This window comes from Rhynchophorus ferrugineus, unplaced genomic scaffold, assembly GCF_030347505.1.
Source record: "Rhynchophorus ferrugineus isolate W39M unplaced genomic scaffold, kcgeb_rfMv2 rfM8, whole genome shotgun sequence".
Lineage (NCBI taxonomy): Eukaryota > Metazoa > Arthropoda > Insecta > Coleoptera > Curculionidae > Rhynchophorus > Rhynchophorus ferrugineus.
Genome location: NW_027472587.1, coordinates 5,550,163 through 5,562,287, shown reverse-complemented (window position 1 = coordinate 5,562,287; position 12,125 = coordinate 5,550,163). Strand labels below are relative to the sequence as shown.

The following is a 12,125-nucleotide window of genomic DNA, read 5'->3' as shown; positions in this document are numbered from 1 at the left end:
CTTCCTCACACATGAATTACATTGCTATTGATACGCAGAATGTAAAAACTAATGCAGCTGTATTTGTTAAACATCTGGAAGTATTTGGATGGACAAATTGGATAAAAATATATACGTGGGAAAAAATGTAAAATGTGGTGGGTTTGCCGACAGCGTAAAGAATTTTTAGCAGCAGTTAAGATACGAAATTATTCAACAAGTTTTTTACTAGTAATTATAATACAGACGAAAAATCACTAGCTGAAGTGTCGAGGATATTACCGCTAAATATAATTGGGTAGAGTTTTTCGAACATTTTCTTGCTAACAATCTGCATGATACGCATATTGAAGGTGGTTGAAAGTTTTGACATTGATGAATAAAATATGGATAAATAACTAGATACAGAAAGAAAGGCATTTTGGAAACCAATCAACATTAATAAATCACGTAATTAATATAATTCGTACTTAAAAAATAAACAGGATATTTTAAAGTTGATTAATATGATCTGTCGACAAATATGAATAATTGGTATGATATCAGATGTCATGAAGTAGATTAATAGTCAAAACTTATGCCTGTAAGTCGGTAAAAAAATGCACTAAGAAATAAACCCTTTAAGGGTTTATGGTAAAAGGTAACCCTCCTTTTTAGGTCTTGTCTCTAAATAATAAATTCTATCAGAGAAGTCTGTGAGGAATTCGTTCATATTTCATTCGACAGACATATTCAGATCATTGAAATTTACGACTCTCGGTTTGTCCCTCAATTGTGCAGTGATTTGTCCTAATCAAAATATTCCATTTCTAATATAATTACAGAAAAGAGAAGAGAAGACAAATATAATTTGGCTTAGACATAGTATTTGAAAGATTCTATCAATGTTCAAGTCTCGAAGTCGTACAGAAGGACTGACAAAATAAGCATTTGAAAGAGTCGAATTTTAGTATTATTTTACATTCAATCTTCAATTTCACATGCACCATCTTACAGAAACGAGAGCTTCCACAATTTGGTCTATACTCAAATATTTCAACTCCTATATTTGCTCTAACTAGACACCGTTGAGATTTGCACAGCAGGACATCCATTGGTTGTAAATAATTCTTCGTTAATCTCAACTCGTTATGTTTAAAACATCTGTATCAGCGAATACTATATGTCTACGCCATGCCTATTTTTAAAAACTTTTCACATAATTTCCTCCACTATTGTGATTAAAAGCTACGGAGAGACAACAAATCTTTCATCTAGAGAAGTTTAACAATTTTGAATTTATTTTGTTCCTTGAAGAAACAGTAAATGGGATTACATTCATTCATTCATTCAACATTCTAGTATATATTGCTACGAAATAGTGTTATTTAAATATGAGGGTTGTATAATTAAAATCGTTCAGCTCTATCTAAAATATTGGATTTACCCCGTAAGTAGTCTCCACTTAAATCCTGAACCTTGGAGTAATTTATTTTCTTTTCTAGCTTAACAACACTGTTACCACCTATTACTCTGAAATGTATTTTCTATATGACTCAAAACTTCTAAATCCAAATCTGATGAAGCATAGTCCTTAATGTGACCTGTGATCATAGATTAATCGACTTTTTAAGAACACAAGCTTCAACAGTCCTTAATTTTTTCCCTTAATGAAAACTATTTATTCCAATAAACTTATTATGTATGGGCGTTTCCCTATCAGCATTTTTTTTATCGAACGCTTGCAAATTTAATGCAATCGCTACGAATAATACCACTATGCTCAATGAAATATTTATCATTAGGAATGAAACTACTAACCCCTAGTGGATCATAGGAAATATTATCTTTTTCAGCTTATACGACGGAAGAATTTTTAGGCCTAAAATTTTTCGGTAATAGGTCCTACAAATAAGTAAACACCACTGAAATAAATACGCTCAAATAAATCAACCAGGAATACCCTGTCAGATCGGTGTCACAAAATATATAAACAAATATTTCAGGTTCTATTTTCATTGGAAATATTGCTGCCACCCCAACTCTTATATGCTAGATTATTCGCCATTTCGGTTTTACTTAAACAAACCACAGACGTGCAATTTTATGTTTTTGTTAATATAGGTATTTATTAATCCATTTTTTATTAGTTCACATGTATATTGATTAACAAGGATAATTGTCAGCTTTATTCCTTATGTTTAGTTGATTGGTGAAATTTCATCTACATTCTTATTAACTTTAACTTAAAATATTACGTATATTACATATTATAAAATGTTACAAATAGTGAATTTGTTAAAACGAAGAGTGACTTCTTCGAGGACAAACACGATATATTGGACGACGTACAAATAATGCAGAAATTAACTCCGAAATAGAGTATGTCGTGGAATGGAATGTAATATGCAATGTGAAAAAAAATTGAACATTATCATTCATTTAATTCCAAAGGTGTATTGCCGGTTCTCGCATCAGTAAAATTTCACTTTCATTATTAAATATGCGAACACAACCATTGAAAATATTATTAGCTGGAGTCTTGTTTCCAAATTACATTATTAGGAGCAACAAAAATCGTTGAGAAGAAGGATGGTCGTAATTTTCAATCAACATCAAGATTCAGGCCCAAGTATAACATCAAATTAGCTTTCAATGCCTGATATTGATCCAACACTTGTGAATCTATTATTAAAAACACACGGAGCACCTTTTTTAATATACTAAAAAATGACAACAACGCTAATATCATTAAAAGAGACAAAATACCATATGAAGAGCGCTTAGGAAGATACAATATACCAACTATTAAGTTACAATTGTTATGGCTGTATCGGACCAGTAAATCGGTTTCGCAAATAGTTTTTCATCATTATATACTGAATTACATGAATACACTCAAGACGCCATTTTATACGTGCAAAAGGTCGATCATATCTGCTCATCATATTTGGGCACTATCCAAAGTCGGATGAAATTTATTTGTTGTTACCAGGTCAAATATTAATACATCCCCTTTATATCACTGCACATCTGTTCAAACAAAAATTGAAACCGTTGATAAACTACATAATAGGACCATCAACATAATAAGTGATTCATTCAGAATACACTATGATCAGAACTGTGGAAGGTGGCTTAAGTAATTATGAATCCTAAACCAGGAAAGCCACCTTATGAAACAGCGTCATACCTGCCAATATCTCTATTGCTGATAATGTACAAATTATTTGAAAAACTCCTGCTGAAAAGTATAAGACCAATCATTAAGGAAAAGCATCTTATTGGGCATCATCAATTTGGTTTCAGGAAACAATATTCCATAATTGATCAGATCCACAAAATTACCAATGTCATAGAAGAAAATAAAGTTTGTTCTGTAATATTTTCATATGTTGCTCAAGCTTTCAATAAAATTTGGCATGAAGGTTTTCGCTGATTAATATTCTAAAAATTTCCGACCGATATTTCAGATTCAAACAAAAAGATGCCTACTCCGACTTGAGGGAAATAAAAGCCGGTGTGGTACAAGCCCACTTTTAGTGAAACTGTTGCTGCTACATTTGCAGGTGACACTGCAATTCTAGTCAAATAAAAGCTACGAACAGCTATCACTAAAATACAATACAGAAAAAAAATGGTGCATCAATATGAATAAAAATAAATCAATGTATATTGATGTCATCAATAAAAGAATAAAGAACAAACCAGCATATATAAATCGGCAAAATATCTTCAGCCAAATATCTTGGTATGATTGCTTCAAACATTCCAAAACAAAGTACTGCGAGGTATTGCTGATGCACCATGATGTAACCACAATTTGCATGATGATCTGACGGTAGAAACTGTCAATAACGTTATCAAGCTTATACCCAAACGAATCAACAGAAGCTCCATCAGCACATTAATGTTGAGGTTCTCTAGCTCCTAGATAACGATAGCTTAGTAAGAGAGTAAACCCATTTAATTTAGTTTATCGAACTTATAGATAAAATAGCGCATTAAGAACGGTGACATAGATGTTAAGCCTAAACTGTTTATTGTAGAATAAGAACTTTGTAATTTTAAATTCTAGCAAATTAGGATAAAACAAACAGCTTATTAGTGTTACTCTGCTGGATTACTATAATAAATAATAATAAAAAACCTATTGAAAATATAGTCAAAACAAGTTTTAGTAATATAAAATGTCATTTTTAAATTATTCCTTTTATTCTTTTATGAGAGAAACACGACTAGTTTAATAATCTGTGGCTGAAATTCGTCAAAACTTCAATCAAGAACTGAAAATCTTGACTAAACCATACACCACGTTTAAAATACATCTATCCCGTTACTTTCGTATTCGAGCGGCGGAGACCACCTATGTGTCGTATAGAGAACCAGCACAGGAAACGTTCGAGAACAACTTACCGTAAAGTTTAAATTCGCCGCGTGTCATCCGTAGCTCGTTCTTGCTGATGCAGTAATACAGGTATTGCATATCGTGGAACGTAACTCGGGATATGTTCAGCTGCATCCGTGACTTGTATCTGTACTTCACTTTGGAATTGTCGATTCGGAACTTATCGCTGCTCTCCAGCAGCCTGCCGTCCGATCGCTCCCAGTATCTGCAATAAATAAGTGGGAATTTTGAAATATAATTTCCTGTTCGTTATTTACGACTGCTGGCGGTTCTATTATATAACACTCTATTTCATATCGCGTTCTATAAAAACCATATAGGTATTAAACTCTATGCTATATTAGTTTTGCCTTTGTAGAACTGACCACATATAGTCTATTCAAAATAACACTGAACTCTCATCATCAACATGTTTAATGTATTGCCTTCCGCAAATTGTAAATTCGTTTTAGAATCAGACAAAAATTTCCTTCTCATTTTATTCTATTTAAAAAAGCTAGAATATTGTCAGATAAGTTCAAACATCTAACCCAATCAACAGGCAAAAATTGTCCGGCTGTCAAACGTCTAAAAAATTCTTAAAAATATTAATTATAGTTACAGCATAACTAGTATATTTCCGTATTTTGCGATTATAATAAGCTAAAATAGGTGTACCACAAGAAGTCTACTGGGGCCGATGCTTTATATACTACCTACTATGTGATGTACCACAAATGTAGAATATTAAGATGGCTACATTTGATGATGATGATAGTGTGATTATAGCTGTCGGAGACAATAGTAAAGAAGCCACACGAAAATTACAACAGGCAGTGACAAAATAAATAAATGGACACAAGCATGGAAAATAAAAATTAACGAAAGTAAATCTGTCACCTACAAAAAAACCGTACAAGCACCAATAACATTAAGTAATACCATCATTCGATGTAGCAACAACGCTAATTATCTTGGAGTGAATCTTAATGCAAAACTTCGCTGGAAGGAACACATAAAGAAGAAAAGGAATGGAATCGAAATATAGGAAAATGTATCGGCTAATTGGATGAAAATAGCAATTATCAGTACATAATAAATTGCTGTTATATAAACAAGTACTGAAAAGTATATGTACATACGGAGTTCAATTATGGGGATGTTCTGCAAAGAGTAACATAAAAGAAATACAAATTTTTCAGAACAAAGTCCTGAGAAGTATTGTGGGCGCACCCAAATACTACAGGACTTACTACCTACATCGAGACCTTCAGATACCCACAGTCAGTCAAGAAATGAAAAGAAATGCAAGGGGGCACGAGGAAAGACTCCATTCTCATGAGAATATTGAATTATTACAATATATATATTAATAATATATAATTACAAAACAATATAATATATAATTACAACAATATATTAATTAAATAATAAAAAAATTAAGTTATTCTCTTTGATCTATTATAAGTCTTATATGAATTATATGGTCTATTATGAACTTTATAAATTGTGGCCGAATTTCGGACACAAAGCGATCACTAGTTAGGATTAATACCGGTGGATTATTTATTCTTTTGTTGTTGCAGTCGATAGGAACAGATATGATGTGAGTTCGTTTTATTCGTCATTTTTTGACCCAACTATTATTTTATCGCTAGCCGGCTGAAGTTTCTTTATAAATGATTTTTGGATCTTGTCTACTACTGAGAATTGATTAGTATACCACCAACATAGCTATGGAAATTCACTCCAGGTTTAATATATTACTGTTGTAGATCATAGAACGCTACCCTGAAGCACTCTGCATTAATTTCATTCAATTTAGAATATGTTTCTTCTTGCTTAATATTGATTAATTAACAGCGCGAGATAAAAATTCGGTTATGATGTTGTAAATTAGTATTAAATTAATGTCAAATTGCTAGTTTTACTGCAGATAAATAGATGCCGTTACCTGAACTTATTCAACAACCTAATATTAGGGAACTATAATGCTATATAGCTTTGTACAATATTAATAATGAATTTTAAAAGCATCTCTGAACTTCAAAACGATTACTTTGTGACATAATGTTTATGTAGATCCTGGCACTATTTATAAATATTTTATGAGTTTCTCAAGTAAATTCGCATGCGAAAATATGAACAAAGTAGGATTACCTTCACCATATACGATTTTAATATTTAAATAGGCTCTTATAGTTCAGAGACGATTCAAAAAGCATTTCTAAAATCTTACTAAAATACACATAGTGTCATATTCTGCTATATTGTCTTAAGCGATCATACAATTTTGTTCATATAATCTGTTTTCATAATTATATATATATATATATATATATATATATATATATATATATATATATATATATAATAGAAATAGTTTACATCATTTCTGTTGAAATAGTAATACATTAATTGAAATATTCATTTGCTCTACTGTCTACTTTTCTGGGTATAAGTGTCTCTGTCTACAAATCTCGGTGTGCCTTTTTGCCATATAATAATCAAATGGTCAGAAAAGACGTTATTGTGCTGATTCGTATTCTCCTGATGTTTCGGAAATTTTTCCATATTATTTTCGCTTTCAGCATGTATAGAAATCAGTTGAAAATAATCGATAGAAATAAAGAGCTTTTTTGTTAGAGACCTGTGTTATTAGCTGTATAATTTAAGCTTTATATCTTTTTCACACAAAAAATAGGGAAACTAATAAGGTATGTTCAATATAAACTTACATAAATCTAACCAAACCATATGAAAACATGTGCTAATATTTTTTGTCCACGTTATCCTTATTTTACTCAAAATATCGTCGTGGGTTATATTATTATCATGATCTACCTTGTCGTCGGTCGAGGTATAAACAAAGTATAAACAATAAACAAGTGAAGGTGAGTATATAAATGATATTTGATAAATGTAGAAAATATCAGAATTCATATGAGCAGAATATATATGAGCATTTGGTTAAATTTTGTCAGGAGAGAAAGTATAGTAACTGTTTAATTGTGTGACAGATATGGCAAATTCATTAGGGAAAATGCAATGATTAAATCTAGTTTTATCAAGAAAGAAACATAGAGGTATTAACAGAACAAACTAAGGAGAAATAGAGTGATATCAAAATGTCTTTATAAGGAAGCACTGTATCAAATGTCACAAAACCTAAGCGTTAAAGGTAAATATACTCTCTAATGAAAGTAAAATAGATTACTTGGATATACAATTGTTAATTAGGTGAATTGGGCTTCCAGTGGATATAACTATACAGAAAAAGAGCTTAGAACTGTAACTCATAGGTGGTATGGAAAAGAGTTCAATGTAAATATAATCAAACACAGCCCTAACCTATAAACTATTATAACTATGTACATAATTGTAGTTTTAAGTCCTTCGCCTTTGCCTAATATATGCATTGAATTTACAACAATGTTAAAATAAATTGTATTTGATAACAGTATATATACTCGTACTGTATATATAGTGATATCTAAAAAACTCTTTTTAAGCTGGCTTGATAATTAACAATTTTTCTCAGAATGACTTCCATTTGATCCTCTGCCGCGGACACGGCGAGGTCCATGCTATGACATAGATGCACCAAAATTTCCCAATCTTTCCCAATGTTTTTGCCAAGTGACTCACGATACATATGGTAGCTTTTCCTACTAATCGATTCGGGCCATTGCTTTTCATTCATCTCATAATGAGGCAGGCGTGAAACTGACAATATCAGAGATACGAATGCACTGTAATATAATTTTTATTTGTTGACAATTGACAGTTGAAAAAGCCGTTTCTTCAGGACTGAAGCAGTTCATAATGAACAATCGATTTCCAATACAATCAAAGATCGTCCTTGGTGTCAATGTGGGTTTTGCGACTGCTTATGAAGGTTACCAGCATTTCGACCCCGACAGTCAGTGTTCATTGTTAATTTATTTGAAACCCAAGTATCCAGTCGTACCTACATAAATAAGAATTTCATAGTTAACTTCTTCCGTTATTGTTTAATATAAACATTTTCGAAACGAAAACGAGGTAAACAACTTTAATACTGGCGTTCACTTAAGCAGTCCTCACCATAAATATCACATAATTTTGATATACCTTTCACTTAAAACTGTCAGTCAAATCAAAATATATCTGAGCTGGCTTCCCTTTCTAGTTTTTTGTTGTAACTTTTTTCTATGCGCAACGTGTCCTGATGAAACTTTTCACCATGTTCATCTCATACGGCATGAAGATATTTAACCAACCTAACTGCAAGTCTAAAAAATAATTATTAATCTTTAATATAATAAGCTTTATAAATAAAAATAAGTTATTCTACGATTTGAATTCATATTCTGTGCTCGTTTTTGGGCTTTATCTATATTAATAGATAAGGATTATATGAATATATACAGGAGTTGAAATGAAACTAAGTACATAATTTGTATAGATGGAACACACAAGACGAAGAGAATAAATTATTAATTATTAACAGTATAACCAGCATTGATAAATATTAAGATGTTTAATGATATGATGATGAATAAAATGTGTGACTATATAACATTTTATTCTTCGAACCTTGTATTAATTATTTTGATTATTTTATTTTAATGATTGTAAATACATTCATACAATACATATTTCCAAATTGTAAAGTTAAATTACCTAATTGTGTTCGTTATTGCTTTAGTATACATATTAAAGTCAAATATCAATTTCAAAATTCTTTTATTCATATATTATCTGTTTTATTCCATATTTATATTTATAATATAAGAATAAAGAAAGATCATCTATAATTATATTTGATGGTTTGAAGTTGTTACATTTATGAAAATAATCTAACTTGTGATACTTTATTATAATGTTCACTAGCGTAGCAATTTACACTTATTAATACTTTGTTGATTGTTAAAGCATAATGGAAATTAGATTTAATTAAATTCCATTTGAAACATGTTAGTGAGTGTTAGTTCTTGAGATAGATTGTATATATTTTTATGTTTTAATATATTTATTATTTTAATCAATGTTATGTACCAAATACATTTCTGATCTTATACTGAAGAAGACATTGAGGTCGAATTTCGATGACAAGGATATCACTAGTTCAACTTACATATCAAAAAATATATAAAGGAAACAATCGTATCCATAATTTTTCTTTGAATGCCAATTTATTATGTTACTGTAATAATTAATAAATATAACTGAAAGTATGTAGATATATATAATCTATCTATCTACTGACTGTTAATTAGGTCATGCAATTTTTTCGCCGAAATTGAATAGAGCCCCACTAAAGCTGCCATAAAACCAACAAACCGCCGATCATCAGGAATCCATTCGAATCGAGAAAGTTGCGTGATCTAATCTAAGAAATTCCATTCTCTAAGTTGGCCCTTTCGCCTTAATTTCGCCCAAACCATCTATCTAAGGCCGACCCTTATAAATAATACCTCGACCGCCGGCAAGGTAGATCACGATAATAATATAACCCACGGCGATACTTTGAGTAAAATAAGGATAACGGGGACAAAAAATATTCGCACATGTTTACGCACGGTTTGGTTAGATTTATGTAAGTTTATATTGAAGATACATTATTAGTTTCTCTATTTCTTGTATGAAAAATACGTAAAGTTTAAATTATACAGCCAATTACACAGGTCTCTAACAAAACAACTCTTTATTTCTCTCGATTATTTTCAATTGATTTCCATATATGCTGAAAGCGAAAATAATATAGAAAAATTTCCAGAACATTAGGATAATACGAATCAGCACAATAACGTCTTTTCATAAATTCATCAGAAACAAGTCTTCTGAGCTATGAGTTCTTCATCATAATAGCGGTTTTTGTGATTCCATTTCTGTAGTTCATTCCATACACCCCAAAGAATCCTACAAGAACTTGGAATTGGTTCTGCCACTTAAAATACAAAATATTAAATATTAAAATATTGGGTTTACCAGGTTTTCTTCTTTCCTTTATTCTAGGGACAATAGGGACTGAGAAAATCACTGTACCAAAAAGCGTTGGCCACCGACGGAGCTTAAAGTTGGCGAAAAGGACGTCGTCCAAGAAACACTAGTACCTCCACATAAAGATATTTTACCCAAAAAATGGAAAGTGATTCAAATATATAGTTTTCAAATCATTCAGAAGCAAAGATCAAGGGACGTGATTTTACCGGACCAGACATTAGACTGATTAAAATTGTTCAAGACATCACAGAGATAAATTCTTAGATGTATTTCCCAAAATACCGTTTTCATAACATCTGCCCTTTTATAGCTTTTCTCCCTGGCAAAATATATTATCACAGCCTGGCCTCTAGCTTACTTGGGTAAAGAAAACCCGTATAAGTGGACTATTGGTTCCAAATTATATAGTTTCAGAGTGGGTGTGGTATACACAGCACCTTAAATAGGGCGAATCAAGAGGTCGCACGCCTTCACGTTATTCATTGACGTTATCATTCACGACTAGTTATTAGTCGAAATTTATATATCAATATCGATCCGTATGATCGACTATAGTTCGAGTATTTATAGTACTGTAACTGTATTTATAAGTAATTAAGAAACAGTTTACATTTATTTATAAAGATACCCAGAAATTATGGGTATTATATTAATGTCAGTTTCGTGAATCACTGAACTTATTTTTGACCATACTGAACCAGAGTTACGGAAAATTATTTTATGAATTAATCAAGTAAATCAACAATAATTAACCCATAATTCATCACGACTATGATGGACTCTCAAAAAGAAGGATAGATTACTTTTAATGAGGTGATATATTTTTATGTAACCATAAAGAACCTAACTCAAATCCAAAAATCTCAAAAGAATGCTAAAATAATTTCAAGATTAAGTTGCTTAATGGGTCTGTAAATACATTTTCTTCATTCCCACCTTGATTACTTTCCTGAAAATTTGGGAAATGTTAAATATTGGGAAACTAGGACATTAGAGATAGAGAAAATATACTAAGGAAAATTGAGCATCTGAACGATATCAAACTACTGTTGCACGCTTCGGAGAAACTTTTCAGATTCTTCTCGCAAGCAGAAAAGTATAAAGAGGATCTTTACTGGGAAAAAGAAAAGGTTTTAATCATGTGGCAAAAAGGGAGTACGTAACAAAACCTAAGGAGCTCTTAGAATTGTTCTTGTAGATCTGTGTAATTTTACTTTTAAGTGGTTTTGGGTAATTATACTTCTCTAATAAAATTAAAATTAGTTTGCATCTGATTTGTATGAAAACATACTCATATAAAAATATATACTTTCAATTGTTAGTTCTTCTGTTCTGCCATGATTGTGTAGTATAAATAACTACAGCTGAAAATAAACAATCAATTAAAGGTGTATTATGTTAATGAATTGCATTTCTTAATATTTTATATTTCTAATAAGTTTATATGTGTCTTAGTTACAATGTTATTTGAGGTTAAGAACTGTAGGTAACCGCCTATAAAATAATGCTAAAATAAGTTCAGCACAATGGAAATCACAAGATCACTAAATAATGGTCTTTTCAGTTATCGTTTCTATTAGGAAGAGCGCAACTCGTTTAGACCACCATTACAATTCGCACAAATAATAAAAACTGAACTCGTTGAAAAATCTATTGGTTATATAAATATTAGTATTATAGCCACATGATGTCAGTCCAAGCCTTGATCTTGTACACTCTTGATGTTCTTTAAATGTTTAGCTACATATTCACTATTTGAATTCAAGCGATCTTTTGCAATTCATTAATATCC

General features: G+C 31.0%; 1 protein-coding gene across 5 annotated transcripts in view; it reads right to left on the bottom strand.

The window, feature by feature from the left end:
• LOC143200544 (uncharacterized) overlaps positions 1 to 12,125 on the bottom strand; it is a 235,392-nt gene that overhangs the window by 18,432 nt on the left and 204,835 nt on the right. For all 5 annotated transcript variants that reach the window (XM_076410986.1, XM_076410984.1, XM_076410987.1 and 2 more), the window contains exon 12: positions 4,375 to 4,571. In XM_076410986.1, coding sequence (XP_076267101.1) covers positions 4,375 to 4,571 — 197 coding nt within the window. The remainder of the gene's footprint in view (positions 1 to 4,374; positions 4,572 to 12,125) is intronic.